The sequence below is a fragment of the Kogia breviceps genome, chromosome 15 (assembly GCF_026419965.1).
Source record: "Kogia breviceps isolate mKogBre1 chromosome 15, mKogBre1 haplotype 1, whole genome shotgun sequence".
Lineage (NCBI taxonomy): Eukaryota > Metazoa > Chordata > Mammalia > Artiodactyla > Physeteridae > Kogia > Kogia breviceps.
This window is the reverse complement of record NC_081324.1, coordinates 8,283,689-8,307,398: the sequence shown is the minus strand read 5'-3', so window position 1 is coordinate 8,307,398 and position 23,710 is coordinate 8,283,689. Positions and strand designations below refer to the sequence as shown.

General features: G+C 39.0%; 1 protein-coding gene across 2 annotated transcripts in view; it reads right to left on the bottom strand.

Moving 5' to 3' along the window:
- Nucleotides 1–3,676: 3,676 nt before the first annotated feature.
- The window catches only part of TMX3 (thioredoxin related transmembrane protein 3), a 51,862-nt gene continuing 31,828 nt past the window's right edge, over nucleotides 3,677–23,710 (bottom strand). The window contains exons 11-16 of one of the 2 annotated variants that reach the window (XM_067014316.1): nucleotides 22,971–23,028; nucleotides 22,719–22,772; nucleotides 19,534–19,590; nucleotides 15,610–15,739; nucleotides 14,212–14,280; nucleotides 3,677–6,519 (exon numbers count right to left, since the gene is read on the bottom strand). In XM_067014316.1, coding sequence (XP_066870417.1) covers nucleotides 6,493–6,519; nucleotides 14,212–14,280; nucleotides 15,610–15,739; nucleotides 19,534–19,590; nucleotides 22,719–22,772; nucleotides 22,971–23,028 — 395 coding nt within the window. In that variant the 3' untranslated portion in view covers nucleotides 3,677–6,492. Of the gene's footprint in view, nucleotides 6,520–9,212; nucleotides 12,730–14,211; nucleotides 14,281–15,609; nucleotides 15,740–19,533; nucleotides 19,591–22,718; nucleotides 22,773–22,970; nucleotides 23,029–23,710 lie in introns of those variants that run through there. The other variant, XM_059039690.2, reaches the window with a different exon arrangement.

Here is a 23,710-nt window from a genome sequence, read left to right as displayed (position 1 = left end):
GGTCCAGTGGTTAGGACTCCACGCTTTCACTGCAGGGGGGCCCGGGTTCAATCCCTGGTCTGGCAACTAGGATCTCGCAAGCCACACAGCCAAAAAAAAAAAAAAAGGAGAAGAGAAATCCACTGACATTTATTCAAACAAAATATACAAGTAGTCAACAAGCACATGAAAAGATACTCAACATCATTAGTCATTAGGGAAATGCATGTCAAAACCACAATGAGATAGTATTTCATACCCTATTAGATGGCTAAAATAAAAGACAAGCAATCACAGGTGTTGACAAGGAATTGAAGAAATTGTAACCTGCACACTGAATGTAGATTGGTGGTTGTCTAGGACTGGCTGGGGAGTGGGTAGAAGGGGGAATGATGGCTAATGGGTGCAGGGTTCTTTTTGGTGTGATGAAAATGTCCTAAAATTAGACAGTGGTGATAGTTGCATACCTATGTGATTATATTTTAAAAACCACTGCCTTGTACAATTTAAAGGAGTGAATTTTATGATATATGAATTCTATCTCAATAAAGCTGTCCAATAAAGAGTTGTCAGTTCTTTGGGATGACAGAGTGGATTTATCACATAAGACCTGCTCTGGGAAGGTCTAGATGACATGTCTTTCACTACTGCTGGAGAAATAAATTCCTGAGAGGAGCCCCAGGGGTCTTGAACTATGTGGTCTCTCTCCACCATTAGTCCCAAGTTTAAGGGAACTGCTACACTGAGGTGGGCCCTCTCACAATGGGATAGTGGGATCCCAGGATAGTGGAGCCAAGTGGGGGACTTAGTCACCAAAGGCAAGGTGAGTGTGGTTACCGTCATGGCAAGTAGCTTGAGACTAACCAGTCAAACCAGAACTGAAACCACTGGGAGTCTAGTAAAGTCTTACTTGATCTGTGTAAGTGGAAAAGCTGCAGGACTGGCAAACTGAAGTCTGAATTGCATCCCCCAAAAAGAGAGTCATGGCCCTCAATGAATTCCCAGTTCATACATCCAGAGCCCCTCAAATGCAGGGAAAACCAGGTCCCATCGAGGAAAAGATGCTGCTACACAGCAAAGAAAAAAAGTTATACTGTAAATCATCCTCTTTGCCCTCCTCAAAAAGTTCTGTAACCATTTATCAGGACGAAAGCTTTGGGGAAGTAAAAGTAATGAGATATAGAGGATATATGGGCATTGGCTCAAAATTCACAGTACTTCCCACAGTCCACCAGTTGGAGCAGGGAGCTAACAGTCAGATAAGCCATGGGGTTTGGTCTCGAGTCCATCTCATTGTAGCCCCCCACCCAGGATTATTTTCCTGGTTCCGGAATGGATAATTAGAAATAATGTATAGCAGTTCACAGGATCTCCACATGTTATCTGACAATGGAGCGAGGGCTATGACAGGGAGAGTTAAATGGAAGCCATTCAAACTGGCTCTGCCTTTGTCTTCTGGTTTTGTTTTTACTTTTTTTTTTTTTACATTTTACTGAAGTATAGTTGATCTACAATGTGTGTTCATTTCTGCTGTACAACAAAGTGAACAGTTAGTTATACATATATATTCTTTTCCATTATGGTTTATCACAGGGTAGTGAATATAGTTCTCTGGGCTATACAATAGGACCTTGTTGTTTATCCATTCTATATACAATAGTTTGTATCTGCTAATCCCAAACTCCCACTCATTCCCTCTCCCCCTCCCCCTTTCAAAGGCTCTGCCTTTGAAAATAGTAAACCAAAGGCAATACCACATTCCTGGAGGGACTGCAGAACTTACTGCTATCATCAAGGACTTAAAAAATGCAGGGGTGGTGGTTCCATTCAAGTCGCCTGTTGTGCCTGTATAGAAAACAGATAGGTATTGAAGAATGAAAGTAGATTATTGAAAATTTAATCAGGTGGTGACTCCAACTGCAGCTGCTGTTCCAGATGGGATTTCTTTGCTGGAGCACAGAACACATCCCCTCGTATCCAGGAGGTAGCTATTGATCTGGTAAATACTCTCTACCAGGCAAGCTATGGTGTGCTGGCCAAATCCAGCCTGTAGCCTGTTTTTGAAGAGGCCTTGAGCTCAAAAATATTTTTACATTTTTTAGGAGTTTAAAAAAAGTAAAGAATATGTGTCAGAGTCCATATGTGGTCTTCAAAGCCTAAATTATTATCTGGCCGTCTACAGAAAAAAAAAAAAAGGTTTGCTGACCCCCTGTGGGCCTTTAAAGAAAATATTTTTATGTTTCTGTGTTTTGAGGACTTTCAGAGCAAATTTTACTCAAACTTGGGATCTGAGCTGAAAGCAAGTGTTGGAAAGTAATTTATGAGTGTTGGAAAAAAAAAATCTCGATGTATTGCCAAGATTATCACAAGGAAATAAGAATTTACTATAATGCCTACTCTATTTTTTTCCCCAACATTCATTTTGAAAAATTTTAAACCTACATAAAAGTTGCCAGAATAGTACAACTAGTGATTCTAGGTGAAGGGTACATAATACCCATATGTCCTTTACTTAGAATTATTAATTGTAAGCATTGAGCCACATTTGCTTTACTTATTTTTCTTTCTAATATACACAATAAGAAGTCTTTATAATGTGTTTTTTTTAAAAAAACTAGAACACCCAAAACTGACGAAAAGCAGAGTTATTGGGGCAAAGCCATGGTACCATCTCTTCTCTTTCTAACGGGCATCACTGCATGGGCACTGGAAATTTTAGTTCCTCGTTTTTTCTTATTATTCTACAGTCTGAAGTCAAATAATCCAATTTCCTAGTAAAGAAACTGTTCTTGAGCACAGGAGTCCCATTATCTAGAACTGAACTGCACTATGGGATGGTCCAGCAGAAATGCCCTCCTGCAGAGCTGTGCTTTGGCTTTTCTGGCTTTGGTCTTAACATTACTAAGTGGACATCTTGGCACACAATTTATATTTGGGAACAGTTACTGGTCACATAAAATCTTGTTTTACATTAAATTGTGTAGAAGCAAGAAGCACAACTGTGCATACACTTTTGCATTTTAAATTTCATTTTCCACACAAATGACTCATGAGGATGAAGTGGAAGTTTGAAACCTTGAGGGTCATATCTCCTTAGACCTCCCCTGTCTCACACGCCCCCTTACCGAAGGGGTTGATTTCAGTCCCCTGAGCCATTGCTTATCTTGAGGGGAAATGAGAAGTAAATCATCCCAGCTGCACATAACCTCCTTTCTTGTGTTCAAGAACAAAAATCTCTTTCCTGAAGCTGCTACTGTTATGCCAGTGAGTTGACTCGCAGTCAGCCAAGGCCGAGGGGTCACAATGGGGCTACTGAAGCATGTCATGCTCTTGCACCACCTTGACTTCTGAAGGCTTACAAGGAAATCACAAAAAATACAACTCCTCTCAAAGGCACTGACACTCTAACCCCTCCTACTAATCAGTTAAGCCATTGGTTCACCACGTGGAGTACACGTCGAAATCAACCGGGGAAGGTTTTTTTCTCTTTGTTCTGGCTTCAAGCAGAAGTTCATCCAAGACCAACCCAATGGATTTTCTAGGATTTATGTATATTTCATCTGAGGCAATTGATGCACTTGTAATTCTGATAAGCCCTGCTGGTTAACAATCCCTGATAAGCCCTACTGGTTAAGAATCCTTGACTTAAAATAGAGTAATTATTACAAAGTCTAACAATTTTAGATGGACATTTTCAAAAGAGATATTTATTTTTCCATGGTATTTGAGGGACGGAGAATGATTACCTAAAAGTTTCCACGTTCTTGCCTCTAATTTATTCTTATTTTCAGTGACCATATAGATTTTAAGATTTTAGATCCTAAGCTAAGTAATATAACAATCTTCCATATTAATACATATTTTACATGTTTTATAAATACAAAAATATTTCCAAAGCTTATGATTCTTTTATGTTAATTATCTTTTTTTATTGCTTAAGTCATTAAGCATTTAGATACTTTTGGAACGTGCATTTAATATCTTCAACTAAAAATGTGTGCCTTTGATTTTTTAAAAAATCAGAAACCTTCAACTCTAACACCCTAGCGATAAATACAACATTATATAAATACACTATATTCAGTTACTCACTCATTCATTCTACAAGTACTTACTGAATGCATACTTCATGCCAAGCATGTTTTAGCAACTGGGAATATAGCCTTGAGAAAAAATAAAGTCTGACCATTCAGAGCTTACATTTATTGTGTATTTGAGAGGGGAAGCAGGCAACAAACAACGGATAGTATTATAAAGAAGAGCTTATACAAAACAAAGCTGCAGAATAAAGGGGTTAGGGAAAGTGGGAGGCCAGGAGGTGTAATCCATACAGACTGGTTAATAAACGTGTTAATGGGTAGGTGACCTAAAATAAGGAGAGAGTGAGCTGTGAGGACATCCAGGAGAACATTATTGCAGGCAAAGGGAACAGCAAGGACAAAGAAGCATGCTTGGTGGGTTTGGGGAATAGCAAAGGGGCAGAAGGCTGTAAGGGAATGAACAGGAGGAGGGGGGAGGTAGGGAGGAGAGAAAAGTGGTAATGAGTGGGGATTGAGAAAAAGCATTATAGGCTGTATCAGTTTGCTAGGGCTGCCATAGCAGAGTACCACAAACTGGGCGACTTAAATAACAGAATTTTATTGCCTCACTGTTCTTCTGGAGGCCAGAAGTCAAAGATCAAGATGTTGTCAGGGTTAGTTCTTGAGGCTGCGAGAGAGAATCCATTCCATGTCTCTTGCCCAGCTTCTGGTGGTTTGTTGGCAATCTTTGGCGTTCCTTGGCTTGTAAAAGCATCACTCCAATCTGTGCCTTCATCTTTGTATGGCATTCTCCCTGCATGTGTGTCTGTCTCCAAATTTCCCTTTTTGTGAGGACACCGGTCATACTGAATTAGGATTCAGCCTACTTCAGTATGACTTAATGCTAACATTATATCTGTAACAAACCTATTTCCAAATAAGGTCACATTCTGAGACACTAGGGGTTAGAACTTCAATGTATGAATTTTGGGGGACATATTTCAACCAATAACGTAACCAAAAACATGGGTATTATGCTGAGTAAGATAAGAAACCACTGGAATGTTCTGAGCAGACAAATACCACGATCCTCCTTGTATTTTAAGAGGATCCCTTTAGCTGCTCTTTTGATGGTAGACTGCAGTCAGGCAGGGGTGGAACAGCAAAGCCTGGTAACGGATACAGCAGCCTGAATAGAGATGGGAACGTGGAAAATGGTGTGAAGCCTGACTTCTTTAAAGATACAGCTAAGGCTTCCCTGATGGCACAGTGGTTAAGAGTCCGCCTGCCAATGCAGGGGACACGGGTTCGAGCCCTGGTCCAGGAAAATCCCACGTGCCGCGGAGCAACTAAGCCCATGCACCACAACTCCTGAGCCTGTGCTCACAGCCCATGAGCCACAACTACTGAGTCCACGTGCCTAGAGCCCATGCTTCGCAACAAGAGAAGCCACTGCAATCAGAAGCCCATGCACCGCAACAAAGAGTAGCCCCCCCTCGCCGCAACTAGAGAAAGCCCACGCGCAGCAACGAAGACCCAACGCAGCCAAAAAATAAATAAAATAAATAAATTAAAAAAAATAAAGATACAGCTAACAATTTCTCACAGATTAGATATCAGGTGTTGAAGGAAAGAAGCGATGGATAGGTCCAGGGTTTCTGATCTGAATAATTAGAAAAACGAAGTTACCATTTACTGAGATGAGAAAGACTGAGTAAAAGCAGGCATTTGGTGGAAAATCAAAGTGTTTAGGACACGGTGTTTGAACTGCCTATTAAACACCCAAGTAGAGATGTCAAGTCAGATATACAAGCTGGATACAGATTTGTGAGATTTTTAAAATCAAGAGGCGGACTGAGGAATGACGTTGAGTACCTGCTAGTAGTCTCATTGACCACTTGGAAATTCTCTTTTGTAAAGTTCCTATTCCCATCCTTTGTGCATTGTTTACCTCGGATTGTCTTTTCCTTATTGACTTGCAAATGTTCTTTGTATATTCTGGATACAAGTCCTTCCGTAGATGTAAAAATTGTGAACATCTTTCTTTTCACTGTCTAATGGTGTCTTTTGATAAGCAGAAATTCTTCATTCTCATGAGATTCAATTGGTACTTTTTTTCATGTTAGTCGTCTTGTGTCCTCTTTAAGCAATTGTTCTACACCAAAGGTCAGGAAGATTTTCTCTAAGAAAATTTTTCATATTTGGGTCTATGATCCATTTTGAATTAATTTTTGTGTATGGCGTTAGGTGGGATCAATCAATGGCCACTCTTTTTCCCCATGAGATAGCCAACTGATTTAGCATCGTTTACTGAAATCCTTTTCCCCACAGAAAGTTAGATAAGAAGACAACGTACAGCACTTACTCCTTCCTAGAAATACCGTGTTTTTCCAGATGGAGAGCTGGGTGAGCATCATTTGGCAGTAGAGTGAGCTATGTGGTCAGGAGACTCTAAACTGTCGCTGCCTGTGGCCATACGTGAGTGATTCTTAAATTAATCCTGGAGCAAGGAATTTGGCTTCTGCAAGTAAAACAGGAAAATGGTTAGCTCAGTCACATTCTGTTGGCTTCAGGGAGAAGGCTCTCTGCAGAGCTGTACGCTCCCTTCCTGTTTTCCCATGCTGTCTCTTTCCTGTAAGGACCTTCCCGAAGATCACAGGCAGTGGCCAACACACCCTAACGTCTTGACACTTTTCTACCGAGTCCCATAAAATTTCAGCCTCTTTATAAAGCACATACATGATAACACCACCGAGTTTAAGGTTTCCAACTTCACTCCTGAGAAGGGAATGGGGGGGACAAGCCACTGCCCCCCGATCAGAGATAATGAGCAAGGGAGGTTAAGTGACTTGTTCAGATTTAAACAATTGAGTGATTCCACTCAGATATCAACCGCAGTTCACCTCCAGAAGCTCCTTAAACTATACTTCATACTATACATTTAAAAAGATGAATCATCAACAACTTTCCTCCATAATACCTGAGGAGTACCTCATAATTTAATAAATAACTGGATCTTTCTGGGAAAAAAATGTTCCCGGTGTATCTTCCTAGAGGTCCTTAGGCACCTGTGGAAATTACCGTTATGCTTCACAGTTAATATTTAAATCACTCTATGTATTTACAAGGACCACAGAGAAAAACTCATTATTTTGAAGGCCAGCAATTCACAATTTTGAGATCATACTGTCAACTGAGAGGAACTGATTGTAGTAAGGGTAGTAACTTGGGCATAAGAGGCTTATATGATAACCTTGAAAACTAAGCTACCTTGTTTTTATTAAAAATGTGAAAGTAACCTATGTCCAAAAATAGGGTGAATTTTGTAAATTCTTGTACTCCTTCCAAAATCACCTGTTGTACAAAAAGGGAGTAATCTTTTACTTTACAAAAATCTTTAATATTAAGTCCTTCTATCAATTATTTGGTTTAGAACAATAAAGTATTGTTTGGAAACGTCATATAGGCCAGGAGTCTCAATAATGCCAATTCAGAATCTTATAGTTTCCTTAACAGTCAGTTTAAGAATAAAAAGGAGACAAAGGAATTTAACACAGATTTATTAGTTACACAGATTATTTTTGAGTGTCCATCAAAATATTAAATGTCATTGTGTGAGTCATTAAAATCTGATCATTTACTGTAGTTTTGACTGGATTCTTACGGTTTGATATAGAATTTCTACTAACATCAAACATATGCTCCGAAACTGCAGAGTAGCAAACCACTTTGAAGGAAGAAAACCACTGTTCCATAAATCTTTAAGTGACCCTCGTGATGAAGACAGAGATGCCGGGCCCCATATGAAAACTCTGAGTGAGAGGAAAAATATCCTCAGTTCCTATTCATCAGTTTCACTTGACTGCTCCATCCACCCAACTAAAATTTACTATATAAAAGCCGGCCACCACTCTTTTTGGACTTTTTTGCTGGACAGGGAAGGGCCGGTTGTAAACATGGGCGTAGAGGGTGGCGTTAGTGCTTGCATTTATGACCTCACAGAATCTGCCTCAGAGAGAAATGTCGGCTTATGTTTACTTATTTTCCATGTGGGAATTCTGACCCCCCAGGAAGCCAACTGCGTCCCTGGAGATTCCTTTTGTCCAGTGCTCCCTCACGCTGAACTGCACCCCCCTCCCTGTCATCCACGCACAGGCAGTCACAAACACGCTGAGTAAACCCCGCCCCTTCCTGCTGATGCCATCTGTATCGTCCCGGTCTCTTACCCTCTGAGTCCCAAAGATCCCAAAGATCTAACAGCAACAACTAGATGCTGAACAAGAAATTATATGAGAAGGGAAACTAAGAAAAACAGAAAAGTAGAAAACCTACAAACGAGCGCTTTAAGTAAGCCTGACCGAGTACCAGTTATTGCAGCTGAAAACTCCATGAGGACTGAGGCCGTGACTGCCTTTTACTGCTGTATCCTCAGGAGTACATAGAAGACATTTAATAAACATTTGCTGAAAGAATAAACTGCAACAAAATAATAGCCCCCCCTTTTTTTTTACTAATTGTTTAAAACATCTTTTCTATTTATAGGAATGGACTTAGAAAAAAGTTGAGGGCTCTTATCAGAGGGCTCTTATCAGAAGAGGCCCGTTCTAACCAGTCAGTCTGCACTCAGCCTGTGGATGTGTGCAACCAATTTTGTGGCTGGATTCCTGTGCCAGAGTGATTCTCACTAAAAGATATGCTCATGGGATAAAATGGGAAAAACAAATTACAAAACACTAATCCGCACAAAGTTTTGTTTTTTCATAATATACTTTCCCCATTTGTTTGCTATTTTAAAAAAGAAAACCTTGAGGCTTTAGATTCCCATTTTAGTGACAGTGAAAGTGAGGGGTGGTTGTGTTGTATCCAAGATCACACTCTGGCAGTTGGATCAAGGACTCAAATCCAATTATTCTAGCTTTAAACTCTGTAATTAATATTTTAAATGATCAGGTTTTACAAATACAAAATATATCAAACCTATGAATCTCAGGTTCTTCATCTTCAATATGAAAGAATTAGATTACAATCTTACCTCTATCAAGTCTGTTTAAATTTTAAAACTATGTTTCTATAATTAAAAATAACTTACAATTAATAAAAGGAAAAAAAAACACTGTGGAAGATGAGTCTCAACTGTCCTTTTTGCTTTGCACAGAGAATTATTTACATCCCAGACAACCAAAAGGTAAATGGTAAAAATAACAAACGGTTACGTGTTTTCAATTAATTTATTTTAGAAAAATGAAGATTTACAATTGGTGCCTTATTAAGGCAGGATATCATGAATTCAACGAGTTAGTAACACAAACTTTCAAAAACCTTTATACATTAGTCCAAAGTAGAAAATTATTTTTTGCCCACTCTTGGACTCAAGACACATTCGGAAAAAATATATATTTATAAAAATAAAATGGCAAACCTAATCCCACCAATTAATTGATAGTCTTAACATCCTACACTTGTTTATTTGAACACTCTCTATATAAAAAGAATAGCTGAGTGATTTTTCCCTGTCCTACTTCCATGTCGTATGAAGCAATGATGAAAATAGTTAAATTACTTTTTGCAAAATCAAAACCCAAAAGCCCCTGAAACAAAACACAAGAAATATCAACAAGAACAAATATCCACTGAATAAAAACAATATAGCTAGTTGTTTTACTATTCATACAGACCCGTCCTTCAGCCTCCAGACATTTGGCTCTTCATGTTATTTCTAACTCAGATACCAGGGAGAGCACTATCTATAAAGAAGCAAGTGAAAATTCCAGGTCTAACCCACGTTAAGTGTCAGATTGCTAGAGAAATATTAACGTGTACAATGAAACAAAAAGGACTGCAAGCTATAATGGGGTGCGCTGCTCCATAAAGACACGCACTTTCTCTCTTTGAAATATCTCTAAAAACTGTCTGAGCACCAGATTCAGCAACAGCAAGCATCTAGGATCTTGACTATTAGAAGTGAGAAAGAGAACTTTATTGCAACTGAACGAGAAGGCAAAACTCCAACTTACTGAAGGGTATTCCCCCTATTGATATGCAATCACAGTGAGATTCACCCCTGAATTAGGATGATATCTATGTTCTTCTAAAAGATTCATTATGAAACCTACCTTTAATTTGAAGTGATTTTTCCTAAAACGAAAACGGCATCTCTAGTAAACTCTGATATCACACTGGGGAGAAAACCGTACTAGTGAGCAAAAATTTTCAACTTGTTTTGTGAGGATATCGTGACAATATCCTAAAGTAGAGACAAGTAAAAAGCAAAATTTTAATTAAAAAAAAATATTCACTTACAAACCATCTACACTTTTTGTTTCCCAAATAGACACATTTTTGAAAACACAAATAAGAATATGGGGCAACAGTATAGTGCTGTGAAAAAAGATAACAGAGAACTAAGGCATTAATTTACAGACGAGAAAATCTCGAAATACAAAGAACACTGGACGTTGTTGATACATATTAAGCTTTGCTCCTTTTCTTTTCTTTTCCCTGTTTTGGTCTTTAATTTATAGGTGTGCTTGACAAAAGACAAAACCATGCAGATAACAGACATCTGTCAGTGATAAACATGAAGAAAAAAGCCATGACATTTTTACAGCTTCCTCCCGGCACTGGTAGTGGCTAAGCTGTAACTTCCCTACCAGGCTGAGACTGACGCGAGCCATCTGTAGTTAGCTAAGCTCTTCACAGCTGCAAAATAAGCTTGACTGCTGCCAACATTAATGTCTATTTTCTAAAAGACTCTCTCATTTTCTTTAGAGAGAAATTTCCATGTTAAATTAACAGTATTTATCTCCAATTTCCATTTAAGAATAACATTTCATTCTAGTATTTTGTGAAATTTCCTGGGACTGCATACGTGCGTCCTTTATAGAAATGATAATAATGGGGCGCCAAACATTAAGAACAAGTAATGACTATATGCTAAAAGGTACAAGAGAGCAATTCCTAGTAACTCCTTAGGACAAAGGCACAAGAGCGTCAGGTTAGTACTGATAAGCATGGCATCAGAAATTAACAGCCCCAGGCTGCCCTGGGGACCACAGCCCTAAACAGCTGCACTGTCAGGACCATGAATTACATAGTTTTAAAGTGATGAAACATTTTTAAATGTTTCATAACTCAATGAGTAACCACCCAAATTATAGTCACTTAATAAAAATCCTAAACTTAGCTAAAATGAAGGTCTCAAACATAAACTAATCTACAATAAACATACCACACTGTTATTTTAAAAATACCAGTTTTTGTCCATAACTTGGGATAGAATTCCTATGTTACTCCGTTATGGAGAGAAGATGAGAGGTCATGAGCTGAAATGGAGAGCAACTGGGAGGATGGAGAAAGTAACTGCCAGATGTCTCTAATCACTGGACATGAAGTTTCTTAACAGGCTGATAATGTCACTCATTACTCATTATGAACGCAGACACGCCCATAATATTACATAACAGATGTCAATAAATTTTATATGTGTATATGTGTGTGTGTATATATAGATATATACACACACACACACACACACACACACGATTATAAATTACTATAAAGTTACCATACCATAAAATAAAAACATGATATATATTACTTTTTAAAAAACAGCAGGAGCTTTTTACCAAAGAAAAAATTTTAGATGAAATCCCAACATGTAAAACAGAGAAATAAAAGTAGGATGTTCTGGCTAAAGCAGTGTAGGAGTGACAGAGACGCCCCCTCCCTTCCTGCAGTGTTGGCTGAGACACCTTCTCGGTGTCCAGGGCATCATTTGAAATCACTGATCCAAGTAAATCCTGTTTCTCCTGCAAAGATTAAACATAAGACTATTTTTTTTCCCACGATATAGGCCCATATGAAAGTTTTATAATGCAACTGAGTATAAAGGTAAAAAGTAACATTTCCTCTCCTTTAAAAATAACAAAATAAAATAACTATTCTGTATAAAACCGAATTATTTTATCTCATAATCTTAATCTGATCCTTGGAAAAAGTTATTAGTTCTCCTTAAAGTGCCTAAACTTTAAAGACTTAATTTTGTCCATATAAATCTTATCCAAAACATGAAGAGAATGGATGGTAGGAGGCGGAGGTGTGAGTTTTCTCTATCACACATGTATCTTCTACCTGCCTGGCCAATTTAAATATTCTGCCCAAGAATCTTAACTTTGTCACAGAATATTCGGATAGAGAAACATGCAAATAGAACTGATCTGGCAGAACTACATCTATAAGGTAAACTTTGATGGAGTGGTTTGATTTTGTTTGTTTCAGACAAACGTTTCATCTCTTTGCTCCAAGCATCTCCCCATTTACGGAAGGACTATTTTATAACCCATGCAGTTGATGTCAGCAAAATACAAACACCATGTTCTCTTCTGTAGAGGTCATGATTAAATGTCTAAATTCAATAAATAGACTCTTTAATAATTTGAAATCCTATGAAATATTTTATCTTAGTGAAGTCTCAATCTTTCTTCTTTTCTAACACATCTTTGGGTTCTTGCACTGCAGGCACCGGAGAGTCCCCACTCCTGGGCTCCTGTTCTCCTTTGCTCTCTTCTACCGGTTCTGGGCTTTCCGTCTCACTCTTGGACACTTCATACCGTTCCTCTATGTGACCTCCATCCGCGTCAGCCGTGTAGATACCGTAGCACATGATGCTGATGACACCCAGCGGCAGGCCAAAGAGGAGGCAGCCCATAAGCGGAGAGCTCCTGAATACAGACTGTGGAGAGATCATGACATCCCCCATTTGTATTCTGATATAAAAAGCTCAAATGAATTTAAAACCACTACCGATTTCTTCCTCTTGCTGCCATCCAGCTTGCTTTTAGTTCCAGTGAATCAACGTCAGGATTTCCGTTGTGACTCTCATGTGAAAGACCCTTGAGAAATTTTATACCCACGTACGTGTGTACGTATAACCAGCTACCGGCAGCAGAAAAAGGCACCAAATTCTCCACTACCTTTTCAAAAGATGTTTATTTTTCTCACATTAATCACAAAGGTCTCTTTGAGATGGCTATTATGTGCCAAGAGCTGCACAGTTATCTCCTGGCTACAGGAATCTGCTATGGAGAAGGGTGGTTATTGACCATAAAGAAGGTAATATCCTCTTCACATAACATTTTTTTTTACTTGTCTGGTTAGTAGTAAAGCAACATTAACTTAATAATTTCCCTCAGTTCATATACTGTCTCCTCGGCTCCCAGAAAAGTCAAAGCAGTTTAACTGAACAGGTTTTTCAACTATAACATATTCTATGGATTGTGACTACAACTCTTGAGAACTAAACAGACAGGTTCAGAGGAGAGCAGGGTCACTTTGGATTGAGATAATGGAAAAAGGCATCACAGAATAAAGGTGTCTTGAGGCATAAATTAAAGTGTAAGAACAAGGCAGAACAGGGCACAGTGTGAGCTCAAAGACTGAGGAGGAGGATATGCGAGGCAGACAGAGAACTGTGAGGGGCATCGCTGGAAAAGGGAAGGAAAGGGACCAGAGCTGATCATCTTAGTCACACTAATTAGGTAGAGGACTGGAGGCAGGGCGAGAGGACGTGTGAAAACCAAGCGGAGGCTCGTGCAGCAGCCACACGTACGGGGAAAAGGGCCCAGTCCGTGGCAAGAAGGTCGCTGACAAACTGAAGGGTGCACGGAGTCACTAAGGAGTTATTAGCGTGACTGTGCTTCTCACCAACAGAAGAAGGTCAGCTCTGTTTTGCTTTTGGCCGTAATGAATGAAAATACCCGCGGAGGAGCTCAAGATAGACAACTAGAACTAAGTGTAAGGCTCCAACAAGTTTAGGGCTGCCCTGCAGTCAAGCTGACTGACAGTTGAAGCTGGGACAGTAAGAGAGATTTCTTAGAGTTCTCAGCAAGAAGGCTTCAGATCCAAGGACTGAACGGGGCAGGAGGAGGAAAGAAACTCTGAGAAACACTTTAAGTCGTGCTATCAGGTTAAGTGATTCTGAATTGCAGTTAACTCACCAATCATACAGAAACGAACAATTGGAGAAACTTAATATCCACCTGATTAGTATCTTTTCTTAACGTAAATATGTACTAGTTCTCTTATCTTGCAAGTTAAGAATGTGTATTTTTACCGAGTCCTTGAAAATTCCAGGTTTTACCTTAGTTAGACATAACCTATATGCCTATATATATTCTCAATTATTAGTGACACTAAACACACTGTCACAACTTACCACAATAGTAGATTTGGCATCAAATACTATTCTTTTCAATCTCTGCAAAATGCTATCCCCTCCTTGGGCCTTAAATTTAACAAGAAAAAAAAACAATTAAATTGTTATTTCAGTACATTACTTCATTTTTCCGTTAGATAATCTTACAATAGCAGGTCAAGAGGCTACAGAGGTGACACAGAGGATCCGAAAGAGCCACAGAGGAAATATTGACTGGTTTTTCTGTCCCACCCTCCTGCTCTCTTGTACGGACACCAGTCTGACTCTCCTCTGAAAACGCACCCTCCCTGGTCACAGTCCAAGCAGCTGGGCTGAGGCCGACCCACCCAAGTGCCGGCCTGCCCAGCTTTTCAGTTCAGCTGGGGGTGTTACAGCTGCTGCAGAGGCCTCACTGTCCCGCAGGGAGAGTCTCTCCGGTGACGAAACCCAAAAAGAAAAAAGTGCTGGAAGGCGGGCAGAGGAAGAAAAACTCCTGATGAAAATCCATCAAATCCCTGCATTCAGCCTTGCCTGAAGTCTGGCTCATTCCTTGAATTTCGCTAACTTACAAATAGAAGGGTTCTCACTCACACAGGCGAGCATCCTTTCAACAAGTGTTATTTTCACAAATACAAAATTCCTACTGTGTGACTAAGAGTGTTTCCAAAGAAGAAATGCTTGTTACTCTGTGAGGCAACTTTCAAATATAGTTTGTGTAACGCTGAAACAAGTCTCACAAAGTAATAAGTACACTTCACAAAAGCACTGAGGTCTCTTCTTTTCTTGTTTTATTCTAGTATACTGAATTAAGATGCATGTTGGCCACAACCTGCTGAAGTGATTTCATGACCCTCTAATACGGGCTACAACCCAGTTTGAAAAACTCTGAAATATGGTTTACAGGAAAAAACAGTTAAGATTATCCATTCATCATTTCTGAGAAATCTTTTATAGGATTATACTTGGAACACTCCACGGGGGCTGGTTTTAAATACATTTCCTCATCTTTTAAGAAACTGCGCTGCTATTCACAGGTTTTTTAGAAAATGAGTCCAAGTAACTTAATGCAATTGTATTCCTGAATCCAGAGAGGTACTAAGAGTCAGCAAGTTCACTCTCGGATAGCTCTGTACCCTGCAGGCCTCTTAGCATCCCTAGCCCCTGACTCTAAATGCCAGTAACACCTCCCCCCATCACTATGACAACCTATGTCCTCCAAATAACGTTCCACCCATTGGCAGCCTCTGCCACTTAGGTCCTGGGGAATGTGACTCTGCCTATCATGTGAGAGAAGCAAGGATGGAGGCCTGCCCCTCACCCCGGGTGATGGCCGACTCTTTCTTTCAGAATCAGAAGAAAATAACTCATTTCTCCTCCACCTCCCCCCATCACCCCATTGCAGTTAAAGCAAAAACTCACATCTACTGTGCCATCCAAAATGTTATTAATGAACTGGACCATGTCTTCTGCATTCTTAATCTGTCTATCTAGTAAAAAGTACTGTTGGTTTGAAGTATTCAGTACAACCACAGTTGGGACTTTTAATTCACTGAAAATAGAAAAACAAAAGAAATCAAAATACATGTTAAACACAGAGACAACAAATATTCTGATACTTATCTGAATTATATATAAATAACTAGAAGTACAAAAGGAGGGAGCTAGAATAGCTTTGCCTTCCTTTGTTTACATAAAGAAAACTTCAGATTGTGCATCAATTTAAAAAATAGCTAAATTAACATTTATGAAAACTATCAGTATACAACATCAGACAAATGAGTAGTCACGATCAAACCTAAGGATAAAAAATATTATGTATGAAGTATCCATTTCTGGACAATATAATTCCTGGCCACAAGTTTATCTTAAATACCATCACTTTCATCATACACAGCCCACCTCAGTTAGAGGGCGTTCAGGCAGCCAGGGAGGAAACAGCATGGTCTCCAGAAGTTATACTGCCTGTGTTCGGATCTGATGCTTTCCCACAACTTTGTTTAAGTCTAATATTTTTTCATTTATAAATGAATAAAGGTGTGGGGGGCAGGGTACCTATCTTGCTACAGAAGTTAAATGAGAAAATTCAAGTTAAATATCCAGCACATTCCTTGTATCAATACATAATACACATTCAATAAATACTACTCCAAATTCTCTGAACTCCCACTACCCTATGGTATAATCACCCCATCCTCATGGGTGCTTCAGTGATAAACTAGACGTCAATTCAGTTTGCAGACAAAAGCCATATTATTAATGTGTCATTTACATCAAATAATTTTTTTTCCCTTCAAGAATAGGGTTTTGCATAATCATAAAAAGGTGCTTAATTCTGTATGCCACCTACATATCAGTTTCTGTATGCCACCTACATATCATATGGTTATTCGTATGTCTATACGAATGCATTATGCAAAAGCACAAAACTCTACAGTAGAAACAATTTACAGCACTGTATTATCACCACATGAGTAACTGGGTCCAGGAGGTTGCTTTCTTGTTTGTAATTCTCTGTCCCTCCCCACACCACGTCCTTCTCTCATTGAGGCAAAACGTGCTGTTGGGCTCAGCGGTGTGGCGTGGCCAATGGGAAGGCACAGAAGTGACTGAAGCAGAGGCCTGAAATGTGCTTGCCTTCCTGTGTTTCTGCTATCGCCATGAGAAGAATATCCCCCAGGAAAATATCCCTCCAGGGTCAAGGACATGGAAGACACGTAGGGTAGACCTGGACCTAACTGGCAGCTTGGAGCCACGTCTGGCTGTGCCCAGCTAAGGTTAGCCAAGCCCAGACGAGTGAGAGAGAATAAAGGATTGCTGTTTTATGCCACTGGGTCTCAGGGTGTTTTGTTATCCAGTACTATTGTTAGGCAATAATTAACTGTAATTTTTAAAAAGAGTCTTAGCTTCATTCTTGTTTATAAGAACATGAGACAACTTTTTAACTTATAGTAGTTTAGCTATCATCATACTGCATCAGTAGCAAAATTCTGTTTTTATGGAATGAAGTAGAACCTGGTCCTCCTATAAAAATATACCTTATGAAAAAGTTAAATACACAGCTGAACTAGAAACAATTTGTTCTGAAATAATTCCATTTGAGTAACGATGAAAAATAGCACCTCAGCCTATTCCCTCGCAACTATACTCACAAAAATCAAATACAAAATAATTTAATAGACCGAAGTTCTGAGAGTACCCTATGTACTTTGAGGAAAAAGTAAAAAACACCGTCAATGCTACAGTGTTAACTGTCTTATATAATATCACGAATCTGCCCTAAGTTAAAAACTCTTAGGCATCAGTACTTATGAAATTCTACAAATTTATGTGTCAATGCTGATCTTACAGTAGTTAGGAGATTCTGCAGTAAGAGAGATCTGCATCTGAGGACCGGATCTCTTTGACTTACTTACTGAGCATCCTTTGGCTTATTATTTAACTTCCTTGAGTTTCTTCTAAGAAATTTCAATTTCCTCATCTATATAAAATGGAAATAACAGTACTTATACCTCACTGAGTTAGTGTAAAAGTCAGAAAACATACACTGACAACTCAGTCCAGTGTTGGTCACAGGGTAAGTGCTCATCAAGGACTTTCGATTATTATACAGCCATCGCTATAGGCCTTCTCTCTTCTCCCAAAAAACAGCAGCAAAGTATGAATTTTTAGAAAAACAAACAATAGGGGTTGGTGGTAGAGATTATTGTTCTCTGACCATAACTGTAGCAAAACTGCTATCTCACAACTCACATTAGAAGTAATACTCATGAAGGAATGTCCATCCATCTCTAGAAATTCTGACTAGTATCCTGAATCGAGGAGTTATTTATCGGGTGCAAATTGCTTTGGCCTCTTGCCCAAAATGTTTTACTGCATCACTTTATTGGCTTGCCTCCAAGGACATTATAAATGGTTGTATCGAAGTCCCTACTATATATACTGTAACGATCCTATTAAAAATACATTTCTATTATAATGTGCTCCCCTTTATCAGATTATATAGCACAGCAATTTCTCTTAGGTTTCTACAAGGTCAGCCATACTCCTATAAGCAACAGTTATTCTATAGGGGATGGGAAATGTATAAACAATGTTTTTCTACTTTGTCTTGAATATTAAAAATTCAAATTGTTTAAGTACCTTTAGTAATTGTATAGATCCTTTATTTTATTCCCCCTTTGTCTTGATTTCTTCATTATGTGTTACATCTGGTACTTTATGTCTTCGGTGAACCCTCTCAAATTCTTATTGGACTAAGGATAATGAATTGATTATAAATGAATAAAAGTACTTTACTTCGTAATCTTAGGTTCTTACCTGAAAATTATGAATGATATTCTGGGTTTATAAGTTGGTAAAGCTCTGGAGGGCTTCTGCCATCTTCACGTCCGGGCTATTTTAAGACCCATTTTCCAAACACTCTTGTGTTTGCTATTATACTCTGCCTGAAATAACCTCGCTGCATTCTTCATTCAGCTACTTCTCATTCTTTAGCATCTCCCTTAATTACCGGCTCTTGTGGCAAGCGTTTCCCGAGCCCCTGCGCCCTGCTGTGCATTTTGGTGTGGGTGGGTCTCCCTCTGTTCCCAGGGCTCTGTGCCACATGGCGCTGGAGTCACCCCAGTGGACTGGGGGCATCTGAAGACAGGGCCTCTGTCATTTACTCATTTTTTCTGCGTCAACAGTGCAATGCCAAACACAGCGTGTGACTTACAGCAAATACTCACTAAACGTCCACTGAATAGACTAGGCTTTCATTTGAAACTTATTAATTCAGTATAGGTCTGGTAAATGTTTTCTAATATCAACTTTCTGAAGTGACAAATCATATCTTTACATCATAAGCATAATCAATATTATATTAAAGCTGCAAAGTTTTCCTATAAACTTACTTTAGTCTGTTAAATTCTTCTAGGATAGCAATTAACTACTGAATGCTAAAAATTTTCTACTTAAGTTACATTTATTCATTAAAACTGAACTTAGGCTTCATATTAAACAGAAACTACAAAGTTTACAAGTTTTGGAATGATGTTTTTCTTTCCAAAATACTATAAATTGTCAACATTAAATCGGGAGTGTTTTTTTTTTTTTTAGTATAGAGAACTTGCTATTAGTCCTGCCTGTCTCTGAAAAACAGAAATTTAAAGATAGAGTCGGGACTTCCCTGGAGGTCCAGTGCTTAGGACTCCGTGCTTCCACTGCAGCGGGCACAGGTTTAATCCCTGGTCAGGGAACTAAAATCCTACAGCCACACAGTGTGGCAAAAAAAAAAAAAAAAAAAAAAAAAGAAATTGATAGAGTTGATAGCAAAATCATTTCGTCATTTAGCATTTTACTTACTCCATCAGCAAGGTATTTATATAGTCATTTCCATCCATATGGCCAAACTGAAAATCCCTAATCAACAACAACCAAAAAGAACAGAGAAAGAGAGGACAATATTCAATACAAAAAAAGATAAATACAAAGCACTGAATTTAGGGTTTGGTAAGCATGCAAACACTGTAAACATTTAACATATCAATCACATACAATAAATATAAAAAAGTATGAATCCTACTGGCTCTTGAGATACAAACACGTAACAAATTAAGCAAATTTTAAGACATTTCTATTTTGTTTCACACTGTGTAACACAAGAAATACATATACCATTGATATATCATTAGAAGACTTAGAATAAAAAGGGCATAATAATTAAGTAATGCAACAAACTTATACTGACTGTCTTTTATGACAGTAACAAACTGATTTAGCATACAGGAAAAAATATCACCTATTTTTTATGTTCCATTATTCTTTGAGTTCCTATTAAAATCGTCATCTGTCTGTATCTGACTTGTGATTGCTCATTTAATTTTATCTCAAATGTCTGAGTATGCAGGCAGCCTCCTTTTGTTGGGCTTTGCTTTACTGCAGTTCCCAGGTACTATGTTTTTTTACAAACTGAAGGTTTCTGGCAACCCTGCTTTGAGTGAGTCTATCTGTGCTACTTTTCCAACAGCATTTGCTCATTCCGTGTCGCTGTGTCACATTTTTGGTAATTCTCACAATGTTTCAAACATTTTTCATTATGATTATATCTGCTCTGGCGATCTGTGAGCCATGATTTTTGATGGAACCATTGTGATGTTCGGGGTGCCACAAACTGTGCCCATACAAGACTTCGGATTTAAGCAATAAATGTCTTGTGTGTTCTGACTGCTCCACCAACCAGCCGTTCCGCCACCTCTCTCCCTCCCCCTCTCCCTGGGCCTCCCTATTCCTTGAGACACAACAATACTGAAATTAGACCAGTTAATAACACTACAATGGCCTCTAAATGTTCAAGCGTAAGAGTCCCACGTCTTTCACTTTAAATCAAAAGCTATAAAAGATCAAGCTTAGTAAGGAAGGGAAGTTGAAAGCTCAGATAGGCTGAAAGCTAGGCCTCTTCCAGCAAACAATTAGCCAAGTTGTGAATGCAAAGGAAAACTTCTTGAAGGAAATTAAAAGTGCTACTCCAGTGAATACACGAATGGTAAGAAAGTAAAACAACCTTATTACTGATATGCAGAAAAGTTTTTGTGGTCTGGGTAGAAGATCAAACCAGCCACAACATTTCCTTAAGGCAAAGCCTAATCCAAAGCAAGGCCCTAACTCTCTTCAATTCTATGAAGGCTAAGAGAGGAGAGGAAGCTGTAGAAGAAAAGTCTGAACCTGAAGCTAGCAGAGGTGGGTTCATGAGGTTTAAGGAAAGAAGCCATCTTCGTAACATGAAAGTGCGAGGTGCATCAGCAAGTGCTGATATCGAAGCTGCAGCAAGTTATCCAGAAGGTCTAGCTAAGATAAGTCATGAAGGTGGCTCCACTAAACAACAGATTTTCAGTGTAGATGAAACAGCCTTACACTGGAAGAAGCCGCCACCTAGGACTTTTCTAGCTAGAGCGGAGAAGTCAACAATGCCTGGCTTCAAAACGTCAAAGGACAGGCTATCTTGTTAGGGGCAAACACAGTTGGTGACTTGAAGCTGAAGCCAAGGCTCATTTACCACTCTGAACATACTAGCGTCCTTAAGATTCATGCTAGACCTATCCCGCCTTCTGCCCTGCAAATGAACAACAAGGCCTGGATGCAGCGCGTCTATCAACAACATGGTTTACTGGATATTTGAAGCCCCACTGTTGAGACCTACTGCTCAGAGAAAGAAAGATTCCTTTCAAGATATGACTGCTCATTGACAATGCACTTGGGTCACCCAAGAGCTCTGATGGGGATGCACAATAGGATTTATGTTGTTTTCACTCCTGCTAATAACACAACACCCATTCTGCAGCTCGTGGATCAAGAGCCACTTTGACTTTCAAGTCTTCTTATTGAAGAAACGCATTTCCTAAGGCCACAGCTGCCACAGACAGTGATTCCTCTGATGAATCTGGGCACGGTAAACTGAAAACCTCTGGCAAGGATTCACCATTGTAGATGCCATCCAGAACATTCCTGACTCACAGGAAGAGGTCAAACATCAGCATTAACAGGAGTTTGGAAGAAGCTGATTCCCACCCTCATGGATGGCTTTGAGGGGTTCAAGATTTCAGGAGAGGAAGTAATTGCAGATGTGGTGAATACAGTAAGAAAACTAGACTCAGGAGTGGAGCCTGAAGATGTGACTGAACTGGTATAATCTTGTGATAAAACTTGAATGGTTGAGGAGCTGCTTCTTATGGATGAGGAAACCAAGTGGTTCCTTAAAAGTGGTTCCAGGAAATCTACCCCTGGTGAAGAGGCTGTGAAGACTATTTGGAATGACAACATCTAGAGGATTTAGAATACTACACAAACTTAGTTGACAAAGGGAGCAAGCTTTGAGAGGACTGCTTCAGATTTTGAAAGACGTTCTACTATGGGAAAAATGCTGCCAATGCTACGGAGAAGTCGCTCATGAAAGGGAGAGTCAATGGATGTGGCAAACGTCACCGCTGTCCCATTTTAAGAAAAAGCCACAGCCCCCCTGACCTGCAGCGACCCCCACCCTGGTCAGTCGGCAGCCATCAACATCGGGGCAAGACCCTCACCAGCAAAAATATTACAACTCACTGAAGCCTCAGATGATGGTCAGCATTTTTACAGTATGTACAGCTTTTAGACACAATGCTACTGCACACTTAATATACAAAAACATAAGTTTTATATGTACTAGGAAACCAAAAATTTCATGTGACTTGCTGTACTGCACTGGGCTGGAGCCAAGCCTGCAATACCTCTGAGGTATATGCCTGTATGTGCATATTTTCTTACCACCAATTTATCCCAAATCCTATGAAGACTCGGGTATGATACAATTTATAAGTTTTTTTAAAAACTTGTAAGACATGTATCAATAAACTTCAAGTCCAAACAATTCATACTGAAATGCTACATGCTGTAATTCACTTCAGCTCCTTGATTCATCTTTGAAAGTATGAAGTACTCCTACTTTTGCTTTACTGTATTACAAAACCTAATTAGACAAAGATAATGGAGCCTTCCAGAATGCAAACACCTACCTGTGAAACTGGTCTCTATAATCTCTAGCAACTTCCTGAATAATTGACTTTAATCTGCGAGAAAACAAAAAAATACATGAATATTCCATTTCATCAACTTGAAAAATATAATTACTCAATTATAATATATGCTGCCTTATCTAATATCTAACACTGCAGGAAAAGTAAGATACTATGTCAAGTTTATCTGAAGCCATGTAAAGTCTGAATTGGATGATATGTGAAGCTTAAAACTATGTCAAGGCACCATACCTGGTATGTTCAACTGATGTATTTTTCTCATCAATTACTGCAATAGCCACAAGCTTTCCTGAAATTAAGAATGACATATCTAAATTCAATAATCCTCATTAAACTTTTCAATTATTACTGTAGCAATGAACAGGAAAACAGTATATAGCTTCCAGAATTCAATTCCAATTATCTTAAACATGTTATGCTTAGCAGAGTGAAACAGTGAAACAGTGAACTGTTGACTCCAAGTGATAAACTCCCACCTACCTCCCATCCCTGAAGTGTAAATATCAATAATAGTAAGTATTTAACAATTCATATACTCAAATTGTTATTTTTTTCACACAACCCACACACTAAAGTAAGTATTTTGTTGAAAACTAAAACTATAAGGAACCAGTTGATAAAAGAAATATACTAAGAATTACTACAGCTCTGAAAAAACGGTATAGAACAAGAAAATGATTTTTAAAGTGTTATTCCCTTTGCTACCACGGGCCACTGTTTGCTAGTAATTAATGCACAAAATAAAACTGACTCAAATTTCTTTAACCCTCAAGAGAACACAGATCATATTCATCTCCGACATCCTCCAGGACGGCAGCGTGACGTAACAGCCAGAGCACTGGTATGGAAGTCGGAAGACCAGACCCTGCGATCCAGCAGCGTCTACTATGTTCCAGGCCTGGGAGAACAGCAGTGAAACACGGCATCCGTTAGCCATGCGCCTGAACCTCAGCGGACACCAACTTAGTTTA